Raw genomic sequence first — 27,966 nt, forward strand, 5'->3', positions numbered from 1 at the left:
GCAACATCAAGATACAGGACTGGGTGAGACACACATTTCACATAATTTTTCTCCTTCTAGAGCAGGAGTCCCCAAGATGGTGCCCATGGGCACCATGGCACGCACTAATACCTTTTCTTGCACCCGCCAAGTGTTTTGGGAAGTGGGTGGAGACAGGGAGAACTTTTGCCTAGCAAGGCTTCTGATTGGCTGGACAGATTGTTTGAAATGTTGGTTTGGCAGCAGCTGCCCCCACAGCGCAAGGCTCCGTGCTGTGTGAATGAAGCGAAGCTGTAGCATTCATCTTGCAGCCGGCTCCATTCTGCGGCAGTGATTTTCTGGCAGCCATTTTGTTTCTGCGCCCACTATGCCATGTCAAAATTCCACATGTGCCCGTGGGGAGACCCCTGCTCTAGAGCAATAGACTCAGGCTGTCACAGTATCAAATGCCAGTATTCCATTCCATGCCAAGCACTGAATGAAAATAAGGCACAAACCCAGAATGTGCTCTCTTTTATTTTAAAAGCCGAGGCTCCTTCTGCACACGCAGAATAATGCACTTTCAAACTGCTTTCAGTGCTCTTTGAAGCTGTGCGGAATAGCAAAATCCACTTGCAAACAGTTGTGAAAGTGCTTTGAAAACGCATTATTTTGCATGTGCGGAAGGGGCCCGAGTTTCTAGTCCTCACGGCCACCGCTTTCTCTCTCAGTGATTAAGGATTCTAAAATGAGCAACAGCACAAAACTGGCATGTGTTTGTACAAGGAATTCCAAACAAAAAATTAAAAAGGGGGAGAAGGATTTGAGACAGCCCAACTTCGATAAAATGAGCAACTTCTGCTCAACCCTAGCAACCATCAACACAGAACAAAATGCAGCCTCCACCAACTGTTGGTGCTATTTTCAGAAAACAACTGTGGGAGGGGCTCTGATACGAAGATGCCCTTAAATTCCTGCCAAGCCTGTTCACATATGCATACACATTATTTGATTACTCCAACACTGGAGTCTTACTCACAGACGGATGGGTGAACAGAACGCATTCAAAAGCGTATGCTGAAAGGAACATTAATAACTGTCCATTCCCTTAGCACTTTGGAAAATCCTTTCGATGGCTTTTGGAGCCATCCATCTTTACAACGATCCTGCAAGATAGGCCAGCACTCGCTCCAAATTGCAGGTGAAAGGACTGACGCCGAGAGTGTGGGTGTGTGCAGTTTGCCTAGTAAGCTTGTGGCAAAGGGATTCAAACTGGAGACTTCCTACCCTGTAGTTTGGCATCTTAGCCACAACCTGTGCTATTCGCTCACCATTCACACATGCATGTTCCTATACCACTGCAAAACTGGGGGGGGGGGGTTATGCAAAGGGGGGATAATCCATTGTTGCAAATCCACCTGCAAAAAGACAACCACCCAAGGAAGCTGCTGGCCAGCGAATGGAGGGCGGAGGAGAAAAAGTAGTTCCTGCAACGGTGATTAACAAATTTATGGAATTCACAGCCACAAGATGTAAGGGATCCTATCAGATGTCTTCTAAATCCACAAAAGGTCAATGTTGATCGACAGTCATCCACAATGGTGATGAAATTTATTTTATTTATAGTCCACCTTTCTCGTTGAGACTCAAGGAGAATTACAGGAAATAATACAGGGCACTCAGGCAGTATAAAACAACCAATGAACAGCAGAAAAGGACTAGGAGAACAAAGCAAGCAAACTATATAAGGCAAGGTATACTATAACCCTTACAGACAGTGGACACCAAGGAGTAAGAACCAGTGTGGTGTAGTGGTTAAGAGCAGGTGCACTCTAATCTGGAGAACTGGGTTTGATTCCCCGCTCTGCCACTTGAGCTGTGGAGGCTTATTTGGTGAACCAGATTAGCTTGTGCACTCCAACACACTCCAGCTGAGTGACCTTGGGCTAGTCACAGTTCTTCGGAGCTCTCTCAGCCCCATCCACCTCACAGGGTGTTTGTTGTGGGGGGGAGGGAAAGGAGATTGTAAGCCCTTTTGAGTCTTCTTATAGGAGAGAAAGGGGGATATAAATCAAACTCCTCCTTCTTTAAGAAAATGCAGTAAAAGCAGATGACGGCTACAATAACAATTGCAGGCAATTGTAATCCTATTCCATTATAAAGGCTATAATTCATTGCTATAAGGAACCTCCAGATTCAGAGGCAGCGTACCACAAAGCCAGTAACGAAGGGGGCAACAACAATTAGACATTTTGTATTCCGTGATCACGGGCCTTCTGGGGCATCTGCTCGCCCATTGTAAAAAGAAAACAAAACACACAGGGTGTTGGACTAAATGGGTCATTGGTTTGATCCAGCAGAGTATGTCTGGTTTGACCCAGATATTATCCCTACCCAGACGTGGTTGCTAACCATCTGAGACCCAACTGCCTTTTAGCATGTTTGTCTTTATAAATTATCCAGATCGCGAGGTTATGTCACCAACAATAAAAAGTGCCGATCAGAGAAGCGGGGTTTCTTCCCCCTCAAAAACAAATGTGACGTTTCCACCATGGGAGCACACGTTTGCCAAAGCAGGTGGGGGGGTTAAGGGAAAAGAGCCAAGGCTTCCGTTATAGCTTTCCACGTCTGTCCAATTTCATGCCGTTCCGGCGAAGCGATTACAAGACGGTGAAATCAGGTTACGCCATGTAAACATCCCAACAGCCAAAAGGATCCCCAACCATTCATCTCATCATATTTAGCGGAAGCTGTGCGGGAAGAGGTGGCGCCCTCTCGCTTGCCATTTATTTAATCCTATTTCAGATGTCAAAACTGTAATCCTGGGAGGCAGAGGGGGCTTCCAAGAGACGGGACACTAACAGGGTTATCGCAAGCGGCAGCAGATGGAATGATGTGTTGGCTTGCTTGGTTCCCTGGGTCTTAGCCTGCCCAGGGAGGGAGGGAGGGAGGGAGGGAGGGAGGGAGGAAGGAGGAAGGAAGGAAGGAGGAAGGAGGAAGGAATGAAGGAAGAGGGAAGGATGGAAGGAAGGAAGGAAGGAGGAAGGAAGGAAGGAAGGAAGGAAGGAAGGAAGGAAGGAAGGAAGGAAGGAAGGAAGGAGGGAGGGAAGGAAGGAAGGGAAGGAGGGGAGGGAGGGAGGAAGGAAGGAAGGAAGGAAGGAAGGAGGAAGGAAGGAAGGAAGGAAGGAAGGAAGGAAGGAGGGAAGGAAGGAAGGAAGGAAGGAAGGAAGGAAGGAAGGAAGGAAGGAAGAAGGAAGGAAGGAAGGAAGGAAGGAAGGAAGGAAGGAAGGAAGGAAGGAAGGAAGGAAGGAAGGAAGGAAGGAAGGAAGGAAGGAAGGAAGGAAGGAAGGAAGGAAGGAAGGAAGGAAGGAAGGAAGGAAGAAGAAGAAGAAGAAGAAGAAGATGACAAGCTCCTTTCCCTTCCTCTCCCCACAACAAACCCCTTGGAGCTGAGAGAGTTCCAAAGAACTGTTTCTAGCCCAAGGTCACTCAGCAGGAATGTAGGAGTGCGGAAACACATCTGGTTCACCAGAGAAGCCTCTGCTACTCAGGTGGAGGAGTGAGGAATCAAACCCGGTTCTCCAGATTAGAATCCACCTGCTCCTAACCACTACACCACGCTGGCTCTCAAATGTTTGGGTGCCAAGCGCTGGTTCATGGAAATATGCCAGTGCAGGACATCCTGGATAGAGCCGGCAAGGGCAGTTAGGGCCTGCGTCGCCAAGCAGCGGGGTTGTTGTGGCAACCTCTGCTTGTGGAATGCACTGCCCAAAGATGACTGCAGAGTCAAGACAAAAAAGAAAGTTCCCAGGAATGGGTACTGGGGAGAATGACAAGAGGAGCGAGAACCAAGAGAGAAAGGCTGAGAAGGCTGGTCTTGGGGAGCTTTTCTTGCTGTTCTAGCAGCAATCTACACAGTAAGCCCCAAATTGAGCCTCCATGTTCCAAGGCAGAATAGCTCTAAATACCAGTCACAGGGGGAATAAGCAATCGTGCATGGGTACAGTGTTCATGTCCCACGGCTTCCCAGAAACAAGTGGGAAACAGAGAGTTGAGTTAGATGGCTCCTGGCAACACTTGCTAGCCTTAATAGATAAGCAGAAGCTCCATGTGCAGGAGCAGTATATCTCTGAATACCAGGTGCTGGGGGAAAACAACAGGGGAGAGCTGTTGCTTCATTGATGCATTTGGGGACAATCCCCACAGCTAGCCCAGCAAAGATACTACGGCCTTAGTCGATTCACTCCTCATTTGCCTGCTGAGCTGTCTTCCTCCCTCTGTGCCTCACACTACAAACCCATAAGCCACTTTCACACCTCTGCTAGACTTCCCACCTGCTGCCCAAAATCTGACAGATGCTCACATGGCCACATCAACAAGCAGAGCAGGACATGGCCTCGTTGCACAAAGAGTGGTGCCATAGAGAGGCCGGGCATCGTGCATCGATTCCTCCTGGATGGCTAACACTCCCCTTCCCACAGCAATCCTGGGTGGGCAAAGGAGCAATTTATTCGTTGCACGAGTTATGTTTTGGAACACTAGGATAAGACAGCTGCGGGATACTGCCAGGAGAAGGCTGGACAAGAGGGAAACGCAGCATGGTGGCTAAGCCAACATGGTGTAGTGGTTAAGAGCAGGTGGATTCTAATCTGGAGAACCGGGTTCGATTCCCCACTCCTCCACCTGAGTGGCTGAGGCTTATCGGGTGAACCAGATGTGTTTCCACACTCCTACATTCCTGCTGGGTGACCTTGGGCTAGTCACAGTTCTTTGGAACTCTCTCAGCCCCACCTTCCTAACAAGATGTTTATTGTGGGGAGAGGAAGGGAAAGGAGCTGGTAAGCCACCTTGAGTCTCCTTACAGGAGAGAAAGGTGCGTATAAATCCAAGCTCTTCTTCATTCACAAAACCCACCGGGATTCTTCTTATGTTCCCAACGGAAGCCAGCCAATGCTCCTGGGAAGGCCACAAGAAAGGGCAGGAAAGATACAGCCCCGGCTATTTGTTCCCTTCCAGCCCATCTAGAGCTCCGACTGCCTCCCCTGGTGTTCCATTTAGCTGTTAACTCTAATAGTCATTGATCAGCTTCTCTCCCCTGATTTGTTCTCGCCTAAAAAAGGTAAAGGTATCTGACATGAGAGTCAGATCTTACTAGGGTGGCCAATTTGATTGCCCACTCCTCCACATGAGCAGCAGACTCTAATCTGTTGAACTGGATGTGTTTCCCCCCACTCCACCACATGAAGCCTGCTGGGTGACCTTGTGAAAGTCACAGTTCTCTCTGAACTCTCAGCCCTGCCTGTCTCACATGGTGTCTGTTGTGGGGAGAGGAAGGGAATGAGTTTGTACACACTTGGTGTCGGGCAAGCAAACCCTTGCCAGAGACAGGCAACCCTTGCCCAACAAGGGTACCCTGGACCATTTTGCTTGTCAAATCTCCACCCAAGCAACCGAGGCACAGGGATCAGCAGTGCAGGAGGACAAAGAGGTTTGGCTTACCTGTCCTCACCTGCCAGACACTAGATGAGTCAAGAAAAATCCCTGAGATGCTGTAAGTGCCACTGGGACTTGGCTTGTTCTTTGGGTGTCTAGCCCACCACCCTGTTTGCTGGCACACTAGCTTCCTCACAGGCAGACGCTGCATGTCTTAAGCCAAAAAGGATGGCCCACCCTGAATTAGTTGGTGGAGCAGCATGACGGAGAGGGCGGAGGCTTGGCACCACTTAGCCCAGCTAATGTGCAGGTGAGGATAGACAAGGTCGGCGGCAGTGCTGGCTGGGATTCAAGACGGGGGGAATTCGCCACATCAGGACTACCAAGTTGCTATCTGCCCTGAATAAATTATCGATGCTGATTCAAATCCGCAAAGAAACAGACTTCGTTTAATGCACAAGTCTGTTGCTTCATGTCTTCATTCTGGGCTGGGTGCTTCACAGTGCGACACCACTGTGAAGTAGGTTAAGTTGAGAGACGACTGGTATAGGTCACCTAGGGAGCGTCACAGAGATCTCCCACATCCTAGTCAGGTATTCGAACCACTATGCTACATTACTGCTCAGGACTCTCCTTGACAGTAAAGGGTCCTTTTCACACAAGTCACTGAAAATGTTCGCAGAACGTTTGCAAAATGTTTTCGATCCCCACCCCCACCCCATTAGTCCACACTCCCCTTCAAAATGCTTCCTGGCCCCCATCTTGTGATTTTTTCCATTTTTAAAAAAAATTATTTCTGGAGTCGATGATTCAATGCTTCATGCTGCAATTCGCCACAGTTCGCTGAAGAAATGCTTCGTAGATTTCAACCCCCAATTAAAAAAAATCAGAACTGACAAAAATGAATAAGCAAGATGGAACAGAGCGAGTTCAGAAAATGGCACTGAGGAAAAAGTTTGTGGATTGCAGAGGGGCGAGGGAAACGTCTCAAAGAGATTGTACAGCAAGTCAAAACATTTGGAAAACATTTCAGCAAAAGAATCGCTATTCTTGAGGATGCATTTAAAACATTTTCAGGCTGAAAATTAAACGTTTTGGGGTAAAAACTATGTAGAACTCCTCAGAGGAAGCATGGTATTTCCTGTCTCAAAATGTTTTAAAGTGTCTGTGTGGAAAGGCCCACCGACTAGTGGCATTAAGGAAGAACGTAGCTGAAGAGAAGAAGAGGGGTTTTTTTATTCCTTGCTTTTTTTCTCTAAGTTGGCTGCAACCTGACTGCATGTTACACATATACAGATATATGATAGGATTTATGCCTCTAGAAAATTCACAGATGAGAAAGACTTGGTCAAGACAAGTGTCTGAATCTGCGAGGGGGGAAGGTCACCCATTCAAGCACAGATCAAACCCAGAGCTGTTCACTCGCTGAAAGACAGCCAGGTTCGGCATCTCCAAATCAAGTCCTGAGACTCACACCTAACCATTCCCTCAGAGTAACATGGGAGTGAGTGGGTTGCACACCTTTAACAGTGAATGTTTGTCAGGATGCTTGTAAAGTCCTTGAATAAGAGAGGAACAGAATCACAGAATTGGAAGAGACCCCAAGGGCCATCAAGTCCAACCGCCTCCAATGATGGAACACACAATCAAAGCACTCCTGGCAGATGGCCATCCAGCCTCTCTTTAAAAACCTCCAAAGGAGACTCCATCACACTCCGAAGTGGTGCATTCCACTGTCAAACAACCTTTACTGTCAGGAAGTTTTTCCTGATGTTTAGGTGGAATCTCTTTTCCTTTACCTTGAACCCATTACTCCTGGTCCTAGTCACTGGAGCTGCAGAAACCAAGCTTGCTCCCTCACCACCATGACGACACTTGAAAATATCTAAACATGGCTACCATGTCACCTCTTAACCTTCTCTTCACCAAATACACTGATGGAAATACATTGAAATTCTGGTGCAACCACACCAGGACTGGGGCTGTCAATGGGTAACCCAATTAATGGGAGAAATCTCCACCAAGAAAATCAGAATAACTGGAGAACCAAGAGCTCCCCAGCTGGACCTGATTGCCTCCAGATTCCCCACATTCATCCTGAGTGTTCAAACTCAGATCTCAAACCAAAAAGGCTCTTCTAGCCTCTCCTGGCATCCTTGGCCTGTAACAGTCCTACTTGGCAACAAGCTATTCTGGTCAGGATGAGAGCCCTGCCCTTCAAATTGCTGCCAGCAAATCACTGGCACAACATACCCAATCAGGCAGCTGCTTCTTGCTACAGCCTGGACAGTGTCTGAGCTACTAATTGGCTGGATCCACTTGGTCCTGGCTTTAAACACTACCGGACAGCTCCTGGTGCTGAACGATATCCTAGTTGTCTGGTCTTGATTGTAAGTCTATCTGACTCGAATGAATTGGATGGCGCCTGGTCAGATTGAGAGAACAGGAAAGGATTCTGGGCTTTGGAAATCTCAGCTGAGTGGTGGGTCAGGCATCATGAGAATTTCAGTGTTTGTTTTATTAACTAAGTTTCTAACTCCTGAGGCCAAAATTAGACAGAAAGATGGTAAGCAGCCAATCAGGCAATTGCTCACAAACCCAATAAAGATATGCTGATGGCTCCTATCTTCTGATTAGCTGGCTCATTTTAGCTGGCTCACAGAGGAGCACTGACCATGTCCAAACTTCTAGAAAACTGTTCCTGCTCAGCTGTTATATGGACAGTTGGCTTACCAGGTCTGTTTTTTTGTGCCAACTTAGACAACAGGCATTTAAAACAGTCAAGGGTGAGATTCTTTCAGCAATAACTAGAAGTGTTCTGTTTGTTGATTACTGCTTCCTTGGGCCTCTGGGTTAAGGATCCAGTAGGCTGGTTACACTGCAGCAATGAAGATATGGCTCCACAGAAGAGCCAACGACTTGCATTCAAATGGTTACTGGTTCACTTCACAGCCTCTCAGGAAGGTACTGAGAATGATTTGCCCACCATCCCGGCCAGCCACCATCATGAACCAGATGGACCAATGTTCTACTCCTGATACATTCAAAGAAAATTCCATTTTCATTATGCCATGACAACACACAGTGGCATAGTGATTAGGAGCAGGTGCACTCTAATCTGGAGAACCGGGTTTGATTCCCCACTCTGCCACTTGAGCTGTGGAAGCTTATCTGGTGAGCTAGATTAGTTTGTGCACTCCAACACACGCCAACTGGGTGACCTTGGGCTAGCCACAGTTGTTCAGAGTTCTCTCAGCCCCACCCACCTCACAGGGTGTTTGTTGGGGGGGGGGGGGAGAGGGAAAGAAGATTGTAAGCCTCCTTGAGTCTCCTTACAAGAAAGAAAGGGGGGATATAAATCCAAACTCTTCTTCTCTTCTTCTTCTCTCTATCATCAGTTTTTACTCAATTAAGAGCTCCAAGATGTAAAAAGATTCTTAAAATTCCCTTCAGACACTCCTGGTAGGACCCTGACTAGGGGGTGGGGAGGAGGATTTCCCCTGCCACTGCATCAGGGCTCAAACGAGACAACAGCTTTAGAAATGCAACTGGGAAAATAACATTTACGCAGCCCTTTGGGAAAACGCATCCCACACACCGAGGAAAGAACACGCTTCCCCGCAGAGGAAATCAGCGCCCCTGATGCATCTCTAAATGTTCACAAGGAACCAAACTGCTTGATTTTTATTTTTTTTAATGCGCAATTCCTGTTTTAAAAAATCATAAAAAGATCAACTTGTTGCTAGGTTGCAGAAGTGAACTTCAGTGGAAAGTAGCCGGGCTAATATTTTAATCCAACATTAGAATTCCAAGCGCTCGCGCTCTTGCGCTCTCTCTTTCTCTCCCCCCCCCCCCCATATCTCTATCCTTCCCCACAGTCCCATAAATTATTGCTGAGTTTTGGCCATGAACTGACTGTGGCTACTCATCTCCCTCTTCAAATGGATAAAAACTCCCATCCTGTGCTGGCCCAAGGATAGACAGTGATTTAAAACACACACACACACACACACACACACACACACACACACACACACACACACACACACACACACACACACACACACACACACACAGGAGCACATGTAAACACTTCCCATCAATCAAAGGATGCTGGGTTGATCCGCTTTGACTTTTAAGTGATCCACGAATTAAGCCAATGGTTCTTAAACTGGGTTCCTGGCTTTCCTCAGAAGATCCAGCGTGGTGTAGTGGTTAAGAGCAGGTGCACTCCAATCTGAAGAACCGGGTTTGAGTTCCTGCTCTGCCACTTGAACAGTGGAGGCTCATCTGGTGAACCAGATTAGCTTAGGCACGCCAACACATGCCAGCTGGGTGACCTTAGGCTAGTCATAGTTCTTCAGAGCTCTCTCAGCCTCACCTACCTCACAGGGTGTTTGTTGTGAGGGGTGGAAGAGAAAGGAGATTGATTACAGGAGAGAAAGGAGGGATATAAATCCAAACGCTTCCTCTTCTTCTAAGGCCATTCCTTATTTAGAAGGACCTCAGCCCATTGGTCAAGCAGAAGGCCTCAATTAGATCTTCAGCAGCTCCATGTAAAGATCTCAGCTAGCAGCTGCTGAGAAAGATTTTTCTATGCCTGAAATCCTGGACATTCTTTCAGGTAGAACATTTGGCCAGGTTCCTATGTTTTGTTGCATTATAGTGGAAAAAAATAGTATTAACCATTTAGAAATGCAGCCATTTCAGCCAAGCTGCTATGATTTGTTGTGCTGCAGCTGTTTGGGGAGGAAAGTATTACTGATTTAGTAAGACATCAGATTTTGTGGGCTAGAGCCCACTTCCTCAGAGGCATGAAAACGGATTCTTGGGTAATGGGATCTATACACCACAGAGGGAGAGGGGGAAAAACTGTGCGGTTAAAAGGCTTTCAAATGCAGGAGGCATCTTTGAGACAATTCTACGCAGCACAACGCAAATCCACAATTTGATGTAAAGTCGTCAAGAACAGCAGACGAGACTGAAAGCGCAGACAGACTGAACAGTGATATAAGGCACCTTTGCATGGACTGGGAGCGCCCATAGCCTGATCCAGTAAGAATTGTTGCTGCTGGTGGGAATGGTCTTCAGGCCTGGAAGCTTCCCTAGAGAAAGACATTCACCTTCACATAAAATCAGTAATTTAGGATAAGCAAACTATGGATCTACTGATTGTAAGGGTAACTAGGGTAAACACCGGGAAGCAATGCAGAGGCAGTTTAAGAAGATCATCATGAGCCTAGGACAACATCACTATCCTCAAAGAAACTTGTCCTGATCTGGATGGCTCAGGTAGCCCAGTCTTGTCCCATCTCAAAAGCTAAGCAGGATCAGCCCTGGTTAACGCTTGGATGGGACACCAAGAAGAGGACGACTTTGGCTATTATTACTCTGTTTTCTCAACCATAAGGAGTCTCAAAACAGCTTACAAACTCCTTTCCCTTCTTCTCCCCACAGCAGATGCTTTGTAAGCTAGGTGGGGCTGAGAGAGTTCAGAGAGAACTGTGACTAGCCCGAGGTCACCCAGCAGGCTTCATGTGCAAAAGTGGGGAAACAAATTCAGTTCATTAGATAAGAATCTGCCCCCAGGGGTCAAATGTCCCTGGGCTGCAGCCATTTAGTCATGTGGGGAGGGCTCCCACACCCCTTTTCCTCACCTCCCCCCCAGTCCATTCACTGACTTCAAGACCTGGTGCAAAAAAAGTTGTTTGGTCATGGTCGGGGAGGGCAACTGCTATGGGGGGGCAGAAAACTCAGGTTTTGCACTGGTCTACATTTTCCCTAGATACGCCTCTGCCGCTTAGGCGGAGGAGTGGGGAATCAAACCCAGTCCTCCAGATTAAAATCCACTGCTCTTAACCACTGCACCATCCAGGCTCTCTAAATCCAGGGACGCTACACAGAGAGAGTCAATGGGAAACCGCCTGTTAGCACCTTGTCTTGAAAACCCTACAAGGTCTCCATAAGTTGGCTGTGACTGAGTGGCCCTTTATGCACAAAAGAGGCTTGCTGACTTTAAAACAGGGGATGAGAGAAAATAAAGGTCCATCAACCTAAGACAATTAAAAAATGAACCTCCAAGGTTGGGGAAAGTGTTTATCTGAGCAAAAGTGGGCAGAGCTTCCTGCCTTGCTTGCCTACTTCTTCCAGTTTTGAAGAGAGGATGCTGGTCTACATGGACCTTGGGTCTGACCCAGCTAGGCTCTTGTGACATTACTAGCCACATAAAAGAGGACTGCGTTGACAGTACAGTGTAGTGGTTAGAGTGTCAGACTCTGATGTGGGAGACCCAGGTCTGAACCCCCCCCCCCCCGCTCTGTCTTTCAGTGACACGAGCCAGGACTCTCTCAGAGCCTGGTGTAGATCCCAGGGTTGTATTTGCAAGGACACAGAGAGAAGAGAGAGAGAGAAGGTGCTAAGTCATTTTCTCTCCAGGGGGCAGAAAGGCAACTATGAATAAAATAAACATTCCTGTCCTTCAGAGGAAGGATTGAGAAAGTGAGAACGGGTATGAGAATTGATGGGTGAGTTATGATACAAATCCGAGGCGCAGACACACACAGTTTGCAACATTCCCCGCAACAAACGCTTCACCCGATCTGATGTATCCAGCATAAAAGCTGCAGGTTGCCAATTATTGCATTAGCATCCCAGACAGATGAGGGGGGGAAGAGCCCGAGGCCCCCTGCGAGGAATTCGCAAGGAAATCTTTCCGGCTGCCACTCCCTGGAAGAGCCGTCTGCTCCATCCGGCAGCTCAACCTTTCATACAGCCAAGGGCATCTCAGTGCCGCCTCGCCAGTTGGACCGGCGCCCGGCGTGGCAATCCCTGCTGGAATGGAAAACGCCATTGTCGAGCTGCCAACCGGCTCCACCGGCGGCTTTCACTCTGCAATCTGAGCACAGAGGAGTTGCAACCGCAGCCAAGGCGGAGGCTCACTTCCCACCCCCAAAGAGGACAGCCGCCATCTCTCAGGCCCTCCGGGGAAATCAAAGGCCAAGCAAAGATGGTCTGTTGCCTGAAATACCTCCACCTGGAGGGAATTCCTCCCCGCGGCCTTCCCCAAGGCCTTTTCTAGGACGCGGTCTCCAGAAAACACTAGGAAGTAGAGTTCTGTCCAACCTGAGCTGACATTTGCGGCTTGTGGAAGGTTAACCATTTTGTGGGGTTTTCAGCTGAGTTTGTGGGGTTTTCTTTCTTGTTAGTTTAGAGCAACGACGACGTGGAGGGAACTTGATCGAGATGGACAAAATTATGAATGGTGTGTGGGGGAGAAGAATGCTTTAATTCAGAGAACACCCAATCAAACTGACAGGCCATTAGATTCAGAACAATCACCCTTACTTAATTAACAGAATTCGCTGCAACCAGTGACCACAGTGGTCACTGGTTCAAATGCCTTTTAAAAGGGAACTAAATGCATTCAAACTATTAGCCACAAGGACTATGCATGGTCAGGCACTGATTGCAAGTGTCCTACAGGCACCCAGCCGCTGTGGATAGCAGGACTAGAGGGAGGGGGGTATTCTTAAATGGGTTGATGCCCTGACCTAGATAGCCCAGGTTTGCCTGATCTCATCAGATCTCAAAAGATAAGCAGGGTGTCAGGTCTTGGGACTGAAGTTAATAAGCAGACTCTGGATGCTGGATCAGAAGTCTTTATTGATAACAGCTAGTACCTGGCTTTCAAAAAGCCAGTTCTGCCAGGCTATGGAAATACAGTTGCCTTTATCCCCTCCAAGTCCCTGCCATAAATCCCCCCCCCCTCCCTGATTCCCATGGAATGTGAGAATAACACAACAGAAAGAAAGATGTTTGGGAGTTGAGCATCTCAAGGCCAGCACGGTGATAGTTCTCAGCCACCCCCTCCCGCTGAGAAGACGCCAGGGTTGCTCCTAGTTAGCTACAGTTACTAGCATCAAAGGAAAGTGAAAGGAAAGGAAAAGATCTACTAACATATCAGAAGGGGAAGACAGCTTCCCCCTCCCCACTGCCAGGTCAGTCAGTCAGTCTTGATTTGATAACCACAGGCCTTTCAAATTTAGAAATAATAAATTGACACACTGCCAGGTGTGAGCCCTTACACCTTAGCCCAGCTCTTTGATGGCAGGAAAGGGCACATCCTGACACAGGATCAGCCCTGGCAAGTATTTGGATGGGAGACTATCTAGCAATGTTCCCTGTAAGCCATGTGCTTGTGCAGCCACTATACTGGTGCCATGCAGATAAGGGGCTGCCCAGTGAGGGTAGCTCTCCCAGGTGGCTCAGCTCTTTGGAGAATCTGGGAAGTTCCATGCAGCACCGGGTAAGGATCAGAGGAACTACTGCCTCCAAGGAATACCAGGGGGGTGATGCACAGGTGTGCAATGGCAAACCACCTCTGAACAACTCTTGAAAAGCCCACTAGGGGTCGCCATAAATCAACTGTGACTTGACAGCCAAAAAAGGACGGGTTAACAAGCCACCTTGAGAGGACTCTTGGGTCAGCATAAGGCTGATATGAAATAACCTTTCACCACAGTTAAGGTAGAAAAAAGGCAGAAGTGATTCAGTCCAAGATGGCTAAACAGTTTCACAGCTGACTCCCGTGGCATTAAGAAAGAACGAAGGGATATCTGTGCCCGCAGCGGCCCAATGACATGCTTCGGGGGCCCAGAGAACTCCATTAGCATGGTTCTTTTTATGCCTCATTTCTGCTTCAATTGATATCTACCCAGTGTGGCATAGCAGTTAAGAGCAAGTGGATTCTAATCTGGAGAACCGGGGTTGATTCCCCACTCCTCCACCTGAGTGGCAGAGGCTTACCTGGTGAACCAGATGTGTCTCCGCACTCCTACATTCCTGCTGGGTGACCTTGGGCTAATCACAGTTTTCTCTGTGCCCTCTCAGCCCCACCTACCTCACGAAGTGTCTGTTGTGGGGACAGAAAGGGGAAGAAGCTCGTAAGCCACCCTGAGTCTCCTTACAGGACAGAAAGGTGGGGTATAAATCCAAACTGCTTCTTCACAGTGATTTCCCAAAAGCCATGACCAGTCAAAAAACAGGAGGGGAGCGATACGCTATGCTCAATAACTGGCCGCCAACTTCAATGCCCGTCTCCTGACCTTAATATACAGACTCTGGCTTTCCACTAGGCTATTCTTTGTGTCTAAAGGGGGGGGGGGGGACTGCAAAAGGTGGGAGCGGAAGAGAAGCATTTTCCAACAGATTGTGCCTACAGATAAACATCTCTGCAATTACCTCTCCCCGCACTGTAAATCAGCGCCTCCTTCCCCCCCACCCCACTCACCCCAGGAGCAGAAAGAGCTGCAGGCTGACAGGAAGCTCTAAGAAAGAGCGCAGGTAGGTGCAGTATTTTAACAGGGCTCTCTGAGGGACGGTGAAATACAGCCAGGGCCATCTCATCAGCGGAGAGCGGGTGCTGGCAAAGCGCCGGTGCTTTACGAGGCTCTCCTTTGATAAAGGTGACAAGTCAGTCCATTTCCCCACTAGCCGGGGCCGTGTTCTCACCTAAGAAGTGAGGAGGAGGGGAGGGAAGGGCTCAGCCATTCGATGTAGCTGCTTCAGCATCTGTTTCACGCAAGAGCTGGCTGCTCACAGGCACAGAATCAAGCTCCAGGTGTTGTGCTTTGTTTCAAGTTCCCGTCTGCGGCGTCGGATGCTCACAGCTATATTGCGTCTGAACGTGGAGGTTCCCCTGAGCTATCACGGTTCATAGGCCTTTCTTCCATCAATAAATCTAAGTCTTTTTTGAAAAACACTGCAGGGAGAAGAGAATGCTGAGCCACTCTCTCTTCTGTGCCGTTTATTTACTGTGCTTATTCCCTGCCTTTCTCTCTCCCCCATGGACACCAGGGGCGTACTGCCCAGGGGGATATATGGGGTCAAATGTCCCCAGGCTGTGGTCATTTAGTCACGTGGGGGCAAAAAATCTTTCCCACACGCCCCTCCTCCTTCCCTCTGGGCCCATACGCTGACTTCAAGACCTGGTGCAAAAAACGTTTGGTCATGATGGGGGAGGGCGGCAACCCATGGTGGAGGGGGCAAAAATTCAGATTTTCCACCGGACTACATTTTTCCTAGATACGCCTCTGATGGAGACCCAAAGCGGTTTACATCATTCTCCTCTCCATTGTATCCTCACAACAATCTTGTGAGGTAGGTTAGGTGAAGGGTATGTGACTGGTCCAAATTATCAGGAGTAGTCAACTCCAGATGAACAAAACCTACCTGACAGTTGAAATGCTGAGACAGCATTTCTCATCCCCTTGTGGTATGCACCTGAATTGATAAGAAACAATGAGCTGATTGGTTGTAAATATGTATATAGGTAGACAAAGTGTAACTGGAACTGTGTTCTAGGGACACTTGTTTTCTGCATAGCATTTTGTCAGTCTAAACCCTGAAATAAAAGCCCTTCTTTGGAAGAGAATCTCTGCATCGTGTGCCTTACTTCAGGTTGTTGACCTAAAAGGTGACTGCTTTACTCTAGTGTAGACCTCCGCTTCGGGATTGTTTGCCTTAACACAAATAACCCAGCAAGCTTCCATAGCGGAGTGGGGATTGAAACCTGAGTCTCACAAATCCCAGTCTGATACTCTAACCACTATACTGTACTACATTCCATACTACATCACATTACATTTCTATTCTGTACAGGAAGTGAGTGGGTTAAATAAAGGTAACATTCAAAAAATAATGCAAACTCCTACTGCAACCTGAAGAGGTAGAATTCTACTGCTTCATTCCACACAACAATTCCTCACTAGGGGCATCATCACATCTTGTGGCAGGGAGTTCCACAGGTAAGGTATTGGAAGAGCTTGCTAGAGAAATTGGCAAGGTGTTCCTCTGTACTGCTCCAACCTCTACCCTTTCATCACAGATCACAGGCTAAGAAGGAGGGGGGAGGCCAACAAATAAATAGGGAAGGGAAATGGGGTTAGTGAGTCACAATATTCAGAGCTGTCAAAAAGTCACATCCACACAGGGAGGAGAGGTTTAAAATGTCAAAAGCCATCCCCAAACGTGTTCAAAAACATAAGGCCGGGAACTAAATACGAACTTCAGACAGATTGCAGCTATTTATAGGGGACACAAAAGAATGGAGAAAGTTGAAATGCAATTATCAAACCCCTTTTCCTGCATAGCCGCTGATCAATTCACAAGTCTGGAACAAGAGCATTCAAGCTTCATTTCTGTCACAGGCACACAAACAGCAGCCAAGGGGCTCAAAAGCACTCCGATTTCACCCAACTGCAGCCAGACAAATATCTCAAAGTATGCTCACAAGCTGGAAAAGTCTAGCAGATTTATAAAATGAAAGTAGCAATTCAAGATGATAGTTTCAGACTAGCCCAGACAAGAATCTCCTGGGGTTGAAAAGGCTGACAGAAGAGGTGAACTTCTGGCAACACTAGAAAATCCTATGGCAAGGAGTTCCACATGCCTTTGTGTTGGGAACCCCTTCCCTGCCTTTCATCTTCCACCTCCATCTTCCTCAGAGTTCCACCTCACGCATCTTTTGTGCCATGTTAAAGGGAAATCTGCCACATGGGCAGAACTTCTTCACATGCATCTAAGCTACAGATTTGTTTAGGTCAGGGTTCTCCAACCTATAGCTCTCCAGATGTTCAAGCACTACGATACCCATCAGCTCTGCCAATCGGCCATGCTGGCAGGGGCTGATGGGAATCATAGTCCATGAACATCTGGAGGGCCATAGTTTGGAGAACCCTGGCTTAGATATCCCGGATATCAGCAATGATATCAGCAATGCACCGTTTGCTCCCAGGATAGAAATCAAAATATGAATGGGCTTGTAAGACTCTCAAGAAAGAAGAGTAGCCAGAATGTACGTCTCTTTGCCACCTCTCTGGCACCACACTGAGGTTCACCCTTCTCTTCTCTCAACCGTAAGCTCTATCTGGATGAAGATAATCACTGTTCCAATCCAGACCAACTGCCTTCACACTTCCAGGACTCAAAGGATAGTCCTCAAAGGATATTTTTTCACATTTTGCTCCGGTCCCAAATGTATAGCAGAGATTCCCTAAAGAAAAGCCTAATGGGATTAGAGTGAAATCTCACCTGGGCTAACATCTTGCTATACTGTGTTCCACAGAAAGATGATAGTTTGGTCAGTTGAGCTGCAGCAGTTGAAAAAAATGGTATGCTTCTGTAACCCCTATGTTCAGAATGGGTTGACCCAGAAAGGGGTGGAGACTCAAAGCAGCAGGAGACTGCAAAAACTCTAAAACTTGGAGGAAGCAAGGCGGCTAGGCTGGGACCTTGATTTATTTCTTTATATGCTCTTAACACCTTGTTTAAGGTAACTGCAAAGTTGTTGGAAACTAGTGGGAAGGGAGTTGTTTATTTTGAAGTATTGGAAGGAGTTGCAAAGTACTAAATTTAAAACAAAATTGTTAAAACCATTTTGTTTTAAATTTAGTACTTTGCAACTCCTTCCAAGTTCTGCCCCACAGAACCCACAAGCAGAGGTTACACTTCCACATTAGAATATAGTCCCGAATGAATAGAATTATCATTCATTCATTTTTATGCACTGCCTTTGTCAAAACGATTATTTTGCCCATTACTGGACATTGTACTTTTATACAAGAGCATTTATGCCAAAATGTATTTTCACTTTCAAACAGATGGGGAGAGCAGGGCCAGGTAGGCACTAGAAACCAGGCAGAGCATTCTATAACAAAGAAGGTCAGCATGCTTAGGTCTGTGGCAGAGGAATACACCACCATACTATCATCTTGCTGTGGAACAGAGTATAGTCATTTTGGCTTTTCACAAGCAAGGCACCAAGGAAACAGCCTTCCCCCGGCACATGGAGTTGAGAGGTACCCGAGCTCCAAACACAATCCATGCAGCCCTCAGGTGAATGAGTTCAGAGAGATCTCTTCCCCTTCACAAATTTGTGATAGGCCCCTTTAAAAGCTTCTACGCCAATCATTATCACTGGATCCCATGGCGGCAAGTTCTACCAATTAATTGTGCAAAGGCCTCCTTCAATTTGTCCATCAAGTCCACTGGATGTTTCTGGGTTCTAGGCCCCTTCCGCACATGCAGAATAATGCACTTTCCATGCACTTTGCAGCTGTGCGGAATTGCTAAATCCATTTGCAAAGACTTGTGAAAGTGGAGTGAAAGTGCGTTATTCTGCATGTGCGGAAGGGGCCCTAGTATTACAGCAGAGGCTGGAAAGCTCCATCTGCCTCTCCAAGCCATGTGCAAGTTTACAAATTTCTATCATGCCCTCCACTACAGTCATCTTTCTTTCTAACCGGAAAAGCTTCAAACTATTCAGCCATTTCTCTGTTGAGAATATTTTACTGCCCTCTTCAAGCTAAAGGATACCTTTCTGGAGATAAGCTGAACTCTCTATTCATATGGACTTCTCTGTAAACATATGATCCAAATGTATAGATGTATCTCCTGTGGAGTACGGCTGTCTTTGCACCTAGAAACTGCCATCTGTCAAATGCACTCACCTTACCATTCCCAAACTTCTTGTTGAAAATTCCCCACACAGAAGAAGAGGAATCTGAATCATAGAATCATAGAGTTGAAAGAGACCCCAATGGCCATCAAGTCCAACCCCTTGCCATGCAGGAACACACAATCAAAGTGCTCCTGACAGATTGTCATCCAGCTTCTCTTTAAAAACCTCCGAAGAAGGAGACTCCACCACATTCCGAGGTAGTGCATTCCACTGTCAAACAGCCCTGACTGTCAGGAAGTTTTTCCTGATGTTTAGGTGGAATCTCTTTTCCTTCACCTTGAACCCATTATTCCCAGTCCTAATCTCTGGAGCAGCAGAAAACAAGCTTGCTCCCTGACCGACATGACATCCCTTCAAATATTTAAACATGTCACCTCTTCACCTTCTTTTCACCAAACTAAACATACTCAGCTCCCTAAGTCTCTCCTCATAGGGCATGGATTCCAGACCTTTTACCATTTTGGCTGCCCTCCTCTGGACCCATTCCAGGTTGTCAATATCCTTCTTGAATTGTGGTGCCCAGAACTGTACACAATATTCCAAGTGAGGTCTAACCAATGCAGAATAGAGAGGTACAATGACATCCCTCAATCTAGACATTATACTCCTATTGATACAGCTTTCTTGGCTGCCACATCACACTGCTGACTCACGTTCAGTTTGTGGTCTACTAGGACTCCCAGATCTGGATTTATACCCTGCTTTTCTCAACCATAGGGAAGTTGCTTTCCCCTACTCACAATAGACACCTTGTGTTTCAGGTAGAGTTGAGAGAATTCTGAGAGAACTGTGACTGGTCCCAGGGAACCCAGCAGGTTTCATGTAAAGGAGCGGGGAGACAAACTCCAGATTAGAGTGTGCCCCCTTATGTGGAGGAGTGGGGAATCGAACTCAGTTCTCCAGATCCACTGCTCCACTGCTCTTCAACATTACGCCATGCTGACTTTCTATGTAATTTCTGTAGCACGTAATGTGTCATGTGAATACTTATGCTATGCCTTCAGTTCTTTCTGGTGGTTCCAAACTTCTAAAATCCTAATGCATTGGTTACCAAATGCCCCATTTTGTCGATTGTACCAACTCCCTATGCGTAATCCTCCTCGAGTCCCTGTGGGAAAGGCAGACTACAAATAACACAAATGAATAACCAAATATAAGAAATCGCTTGGAGATGGTTTCTAATGACTTGGAAGGGGAATCCTAGAAAACTGTTTCAGTCTCAAGTGCGAGGGTCTTATTTTTTTTCCCCAAGGAGCACTGCAATCTACAAAAGGTGTTAACAGAATTCAGTGGGGCTGGGGCCACAGTTCATTGGAACAGCAGCCATTTTGCATGCAGAATGTCCCAGGTTTGATCCCTGGCATCTCCAGTTAAAATAATCAGGTAAGAGGGAATGTGAAAGGTCTCAGCCTCTATTTTATCCCCCAAACCACAGGTGTCAAACTCGCAGCCCTCCAGATGTTCATGGACTACAATTCCCAGCAGCCCCTGCTAGCATGGCCAATGCTCATGCTGGGAGGGTCTGGTGGGAATTGTAGTTCATGAACCTCTGGAGGGCCGCGAGTTTGACACCCCTGCAAACAATCCTAAGGTGTAGATTAGCATAAGAGATTTGGCAGGTCCAAGACGAACACATGAAGTTTCCTTATACTGAGTCAGATGGTTGGGCTATCAGGGTTAGTATTGTCTGCTCTGACTTGCAGTGGCTCGCCAGAGTCTCAAGCTGAGACTTTTCATGTTCCTTCCCACCTGAACCTTTTAAACTGGAGATGCCTGAGGATTGAACCTGGGACCTTCCGCGTGAAAAGCAGCTGTTCTGACCCTTGGCCCCTCTTCTACTGGCTATCAGAACTGAAATAAACGATTGAGCCAGTCCCTTGTCAAGCAACTATCAGGAATACCTTGAATTTGAAATTGATTAAAGCTAGGATATAACTGCACGTGGTCCTTCCACATGTACCTGGGACCATAACAAAACAAAGCAGAGGTCCCATGGCACCTTAAAGACCAGCTGAATATAGGCCAGCATAATGTTTCATGGGCTCATTTCATCAGGCAGGACTATTCAACCATCAGGTCGAAGACAGTGTGAATACATCTGCCCGATATTTGGTTGCGCCTATTCATCTGATGAAGTGAGCCCTGACTCACCCTTATACTGGAATAAATGTTGTCTTTAAAGTCCCACCAGACTCCTATTTTATTTCACTTCTACCCACTGACGTGCCTTCCCATCGGAATATTACAGGATGTTTGGGACAACTCTGTTGCTTCAATCTGGGTCAGCGTTTTAAACTGCCCAAGTCTACCCCAGGATTTAGGAAAAGAACAGAGAATAGGGAAGTTGTTGTCACTGCAGCTCCGCACGGAGAAAGAACCTGACTTGTTAAATTGTGCTCCTTTTTAAAACAACGCTACCTCCTTATTCTGATGCCTCGCATTAAGGATACAACATGTAAAGCGTTCTGTTGTTCCACCAGATCACAGCAGGGGTCATTTTGTTCCTTGCTTGTAACCTCCTTTGCAGCACAGATGAATACATACAAGGGCCCTGCCCAACCAGCTCAACAGATCTTGCATTTCCCCAGTGAGCACAGTTGGCGCGGCAAATGCCCTGAAGGGAATCCACACCCTGCATTCCTGGTGGGATGATTCCCCCTTCTGCTCTACCGAAGTTCCAAAACAGCTAGGACGGCAAAAAGCAGACTGAGGCAGATCCTTTCACTGAGCTTTCTAATTGCACAGTGGGCTTAACATACTACAGTGGGAACATTCAATAATGACACTCTCTACCTGCAATCTGAATCGGTACAATTCATCTACTCTGTCAGGACTCTACCACCTTATTCTCCTACGCATCCCCTACCTGCAATCCAAAGTGGTGCTGTCCATTCTACAATGTTAGGACTCTACCACCACATTCTCCTACACATGCCATACCTGAAATCTGAAGTGACACAGTCCATTCTACCATGTCAGGACTCTACCACCTCCTTCTTCTATACTACCAGCAACATGAAGCCATACAATCCATTCTACTGAATCAATTCATTCACCCAGCACCTAGTTCATTTTCTCAATTATGAATCAACACCTGAGTCATGCATCATTCACACATGATAAGTTTCCACTTGCTGCCGCAAAAGCTAGCTACATTCAACATGCCGCCAGGGGCTGGTTCTCCCGTCTCTATTCGTCACATGATGGCCAAAGCAAACCATGCTTTGAAGGACAGCTGACCTGCAGAATTCTGGGCAGTAGATTCTCTGAGCGCAAGCAGGAAGAGGAAATTATGTTCATTTTTCACTTTATAGCCCACCTATCTCACTAAGACTCAAAGCAAATTTCAATATTTAAAATCAGTGCAATAGGAATCTTATAAGATATGTTGTCAATTCTCTCCCCCCAGTTTAGAAACAGCATCCACGGGTGTAGCAAAACAGTGCCCAAAGAACCAATTTTAAGCATTGGCCTTATATGTAGAAAACTAGCCCATTGGAAAAAGCACTTCTTCCACAAGGGAGTTCTTGTGGGAGCAATCCAACATGCCCCTGCTGCAGCCACATGGTCCAGAACCCTGTTCTGAACACAGCGCTTCTGAATCGTCCTCAATTCTGCATTAGGAGATGAATCTTGTGCCATCTTCGTCACCTGACCCATCTCTGCAACATGAGGATCTAAAAAACTGAACAACTCGAGGATCCAAAATGCAAAATTACTGCCCAAGTTTGATACACAGGTGGTTTGGACACATTATGGACCTTCCTTTCGAGATACGCTCTCACAGGTGGCCTATGATGATATTTTCCACCCAATCCCCACCAGGGGCGTACCGCTCAGGGGGACATATGGGGTCAGATGTCCCTGGGCTGCAGCCATTTAGTCAAGTGGGGGGCAGAAAATCTCTCCCCACACCCCTCCTCCTTCCGGGTGAGATGACCTGGTGCAAAAAAAAGTTTGGTTGTGGTAGGGGAGGGTGGCTGCCCATACCGGGGGGGGGGGGGGGTCAGATTTTGCACCGGGATACATTTTCCCCAGATACGCCTCTGATTCCCACCACAAACCCTGGATCAGACCCACCATCCAGTTTCCAACAGTGGCCTGCAGCATGCCTCCAAGGTGCTCACAAGCAAGTCACAAAAGCCAGAGCCTGCCCCATTGCTCCTTCTGTACCTCCAGCATTCAGAGGTACGCTGTCTCAATACATGGATATTCCATTTCACAATCACAGCTGAGAACCATAAATGTGTCTCAGTCGCGGCTGTTTGAAAAGCCCTCTGAGCATGCGCCCACCGCCACATCCTAAGGATTCCTCAAGTCAACCCCACAATGTGCAAAGCCACGGCTGCTGTAGGAGCACATGCCGTCTCCGATGCTCAATTCCAGCTTGGAAGAGAGTCTTCACTATTTTTCACGTGTTCAAGGGCTGCAATACGAGGGGAAATACAGATGATTCATCGGAAAGGCAGAAAGCCGAGATGGAGGAGGGCGGGCAAAACATTTTAGTTCTGATTTCCAGCTCCCTTGTTCTCCAAGCAATGAGAGGCAGAGCCGTTCAACTGAGCACCCCATTCTCCGCCAAGAAGATGCAGCAGACCTGGTCTTTCATCCAGCCTCATCCGCCATCTGCTCACTGAGGGAGGGGGGCCGAGAACGGGTACCCAGATACTTGTAAACTTAACCGCGTAGAATGAGACGCAGCCATAAACCCGGCACATCCACCCCGAGCCTTTTAACGCTTCGTCGTGATATATTATTAATCGTTTTTATAATGCGATTCCATAGACTCCTGTCGCTCCCAGCTCCATTCTGTTCCTGGGGTTGGCTGGGGAAGGGGGGGGGAGAAGAGGGGCAGGCTGATTATTTCTCCCTCTCCGTGGTAGATTGGGAGAAGGCGACTGGGAAAAATCTAACACAGAGACACACGCCAAGGCTGCACAAATTAAAAAAAAAAACCAAGCTGTGGACACATGACCAGAATTGGGTTTCCAAAAATGCAAAGTTTTCACACCTTGCTCAGGCCGGCTGGGAAATCACCCACTGGCATGGAAGAAGGGGGCGTTGCTGGTTTGCAGAGAAAAGACTGAATGCAATGCCTGCCTCTCTCTAAGTCACTTTGCACATTCCCCTTTCCAGACAGCTTCCTGACTGTACAGAAAAGGAGTAAGCATGCCCACCTCTTCTCATGCACAAGCAACGTCTTCAGGTACCCAAACAAAGGCACTCTCTGTCATTATCAGCAGACCCTCCCCAGCAACCCTTCATTCAAGAATGCCCTCCAGCCGCCAATTCAGCCCCGCTCTCCTTCTCCCTCTCCTCAATGCAAGGCCAGACTTGTCCAGTAGAAAACAACAAAGATGTGAGCCCAGAGGGGAAAAAAGCATAGCATTTTCTCAGCGGAGGGCATTGTTTCCAAGTTGGCCCGCCATCGCTACTGACAGCAATCCCTGTCTTTACTGCACGCCCCTGCTTTTCAGAGTTCCCTTTTTGCAAAAAGGAAAAAGGAAGGCTGTAATGCAAACAACCCACAGCAAAATGTTCTTCTGCTCCACACGGCTTCTGGACGGCACCCAACACTTCTGATAGCCACTTCTCTCAAACACACCATGAAGTCATCCTCTTGGCCATCCAAGTTGCTTCGTCTCCCTCCTATACGCCTCCCCCCCATCCCGACCCCTCACTTTAGCCTTCCCTGGAGTCCAACTGGCCAAGAGGTTTGTCAGGGCTTTGCCGTAGCCCACAGGAGTAAAAGCAGAGAATCCATTCCTCCCGTGGATGATTGGAAACACGGTGCCAGGGTCTCGAGCAGATGCTGAGCTTTTTGCATGAATGATTCACAGGTGAGGGGGGTGACATACCGCCAGGTTTCAAGGAAGGGGGGCACAAGGTACCTTTGCTCCGAGAAAAAGGGTTGCTCTGGGGGGAAACAAAGCTGCAAAGGGAAGGGGGGGACCCAGAGCAAACGCAAGATGCCCACACACTCTCAACAGGGCTGCTAAATGCTACCGAAGAGACACAATCCTCAGTTCGAACCTGCTCAGCCATGCGCCAACCCCAGCGCGTTTCAGCGCAGGCTCCAAGTCGCACAACCGCAGCTCACTTTATCATAAGGGCTGACAGCCTCCTCAAGCACTCGAAGCCATCTCCGAGATCTCTCTGGGCACGTGCAAAGTGCATTTTCCTCAGGGGCAGCCATGTCCTTGCAGTTTGCGGAGCCTGCAGAGCTCAGCCACTAGCATGACACAAAGAGCCCCATCATACTATCATGGGGTTAGCATGGTGGTGCTTTCCAGATCTTGAGGGCGGGGGGGGGGGCACACTGGACTGAGATGATCTGAAACCAACAGGCAAAGGGGGGTAAATTCTGATTTGTTGCTCATGAGTAGAAGGCTGTGATTTGGGGATATTTTGTGCCTCTTTCCCTTCTCTTCCTCATTTCATTCACAGTGATTTTTTCCCATGTTGGGCTGGAGTGAAGGGGCAGGACATGGCGAAGGAGCCCTATCGGTGTCAGAGGGAAAGAAAACAGACTCCTCCTTCTGGGGGGCACCAGGACATTCTGAATAATTGGGTGGGGGGCGGAGGCTAAGGGTGTGAGAAGCCTGTTAGCCAATGGTTACGTCCAAAAACAGAAAGGTGAGGGAAGGCAGAAACATCATTGGAATTTGCATCTTCCATTTGAGAGCTGTATCTCCCTAGCCCAAACGTTTGGAAACAGGATGAAGTGCAGTTAACCGGGGACAGAAAGCACTCTGCTTATGTTCAGAGGCACCTATGACCAGAAGTAGAATCTGGCACTGGAACATCAATTATGGGGTTAAAGCAGATTTTAAAAATGGCCCGGGCCCACACTCGCCTCCAAGCAACACCTTCAAAGCTAGACAAACGGCTGTGGCTACCAGCAGGGAAAGAAAAACACTCTGTACATGCTCACTGTTCAAAAGAGACTGAGCACAACAAACCATGCCCTGAATACTCTGCGTCTCATCCGAGAAACTTTGCACTGCCTACCTGCGTAGTAAGCCCCAGGCCTCTCATCAAAGGCTGATTCCAGTTTCCAGTTCTAAAATTTAGACTCCAGCATCAACAGAAGCGTACCCAAAAGACCCAGGAAGAAAAGCTTGGAGTGAGAAAAAGGAATGAATGAAGCCCTGGAGCAAGAAAGAGGCTAGAGGGTCAAACTGATCAGATCCAATGCAGGAGGCAGCAGTTTAATTCCTACAAAGATCTCTGTGTGATCCAGCACATCCACCCACCCCAGAGATATAGGGCTCTGGTGGGGAAAGGCGCTCTGCATGCATTTTGAGAGTCCCAGCTACTTAGAGACACAGTATTGCCAGTGAGAACACAGCGACCAGCCATTCTCACCAACAGTCCCCACTCTGGCTTTGGTTCACTTAATAGGGCGCTTTCTACCCATGCTCAGAAGCACCTCTGCTTTCCTTGCTGATTTATTCCACCCCTGCTGAGCATCTCCCAGGGCTAAACCCTGGCTCTTAGAAAAGATGCTGTAAAGAGGACTTACTCTGCTCATGTTCTGACATCCTTTTTGTCCAGATGTGTAAATGCCACCCCCTTCCCAGAGCGGGGACTCACCCTGGCTGAGCAGCGCCCCGATGCAGCACAGAAGGGCGGCGGGTCCGGATCCGGTCCTCTTCGCCAAGGCCATGGCGGAATCCGGGGCGAGGCGCGGAGACCACCGAATCCCAGCACGTGCGATCCGACACGGAAGCCAAACCAGGGGGTAGGGCGGGGCGGGGCGAGGGCCACGGAGGGTGCCGTGGGCGGTGGGTAAAGGAAACGGGGGTCCCACCGGCTGCTCCCAGGAGCCACCCCGGATTTCTCCCGGAGGGAGGCTTCTGCCCCCCGCCCTTTCCCCCAGGAAAAATCAGCAGACTTGTGCGAGGGGATGGGCTAAGGGGGGGGGGGGTGTCAAAGAAGAAAAGGCAGGCGATGCATGCAATCCTAGAATACTCCCCAAACAAACAAACAAAATTAAATTGAAGGGAGACAGTTAGGACGGAGTAATTGGGAGGGGGATCGGGGAAAAATGCCAAGGGGGTGCAAAGGACCCTGGGTGGAGGGGTGAAAGGACAAGGGACAGCGCGTGAGATCTGGGTGCAAAACACCCACCCACTCCCTTTAAAAATATATATTCAGAGCCAAGGAAGCCAAGTCGGGGGAGGGCAAAACCAAAAAACCAACAAAGCGCAGCAGCTATAATCCCAGCAGGGCCGGCGGGCGCTGGCTGGTCCGACGGCAGCGCGCAGCATCGGCGATCCGGGGCGAGGGACGAGCGGCTTGGATCCCGCAGCAGCAGGAGGAGGAGGAGCAGGAGGTGGCCGAGGGGAAAGTTTGGGGCGCGGGAGCGGCGCCCCCTGGCGGCCGGCGAGGAGGCGCCCCGGGGGCTGTGCGCCACGGCGGCGGCTGCAGCAGCAGAGGCGAGACGCGCCGTCCCAAGGCCCGGCCAATGCGCTGCGCTCGGGCGCCTCCACCGCAGCACCAACAGCGGCGGCGGCGGGAGCTCCCCGCTAGGGCGATCGCTGAGCCGGCGGCGCCTCCGGTCCTTCCCGGGCGGCTCTTCTGGAACTGCAGCCGCCCGCCTGCCCGGCTCCGCGGCGGGGACGCGCCGATCTGAGCCCAGCCGAGCCGAGAGACCGAGCGAGCGGCGCTCCCTCCGCCCCCTCCCTTCAGCCTGCCCACCCACCCCCCCTTCTCCCCCTCTCCCGCCGCCGCCTCTTCGCCTTTTTCCTTCATCACGTGTTTCTCCCGGAGTTTCTGCTCGCACCTGCAGGCAGGCGGCCAGCCCTCGCTGTCACCCACCCCCTCCACACACCCAAGAGTGCGGGTAGGGAGCTGTGGATTCAACCGGTCCTGCAGAGGGGGCCGAGGGTCTGGTCCGTGCCCAGGAAGGCAACAGGCCTTCTGCTGACCTGTCAGCCAGCAACTGGTGTTCTGGGATAAGACTATCCCTGAACACAGAGGCTCTGCTTAGGGTGGGGTAGTGGTCAAGAGCAGCAGACCCCAATGTGGAGAAGCGGGTTTGGTTCCCCACT

The 27,966-nt window shown here is 48.7% G+C and overlaps 1 protein-coding gene across 1 annotated transcript in view; it reads right to left on the reverse strand.

Annotated features, from left to right (window-relative positions):
* The window catches only part of TMEM132E (transmembrane protein 132E), a 149,391-nt gene extending 121,833 nt beyond the window's left edge, over positions 1–27,558 (reverse strand). The window contains 1 exon segment of the mRNA XM_048519328.1: positions 26,507–27,558. Coding sequence (XP_048375285.1) covers positions 26,507–26,579 — 73 coding nt within the window. The 5' untranslated portion in view covers positions 26,580–27,558.
* Positions 27,559–27,966: the final 408 nt, after the last annotated feature.

The sequence above is a fragment of the Sphaerodactylus townsendi genome, linkage group LG16 (assembly GCF_021028975.2).
Source record: "Sphaerodactylus townsendi isolate TG3544 linkage group LG16, MPM_Stown_v2.3, whole genome shotgun sequence".
Taxonomy (NCBI): Eukaryota; Metazoa; Chordata; class Lepidosauria; order Squamata; family Sphaerodactylidae; genus Sphaerodactylus; species Sphaerodactylus townsendi.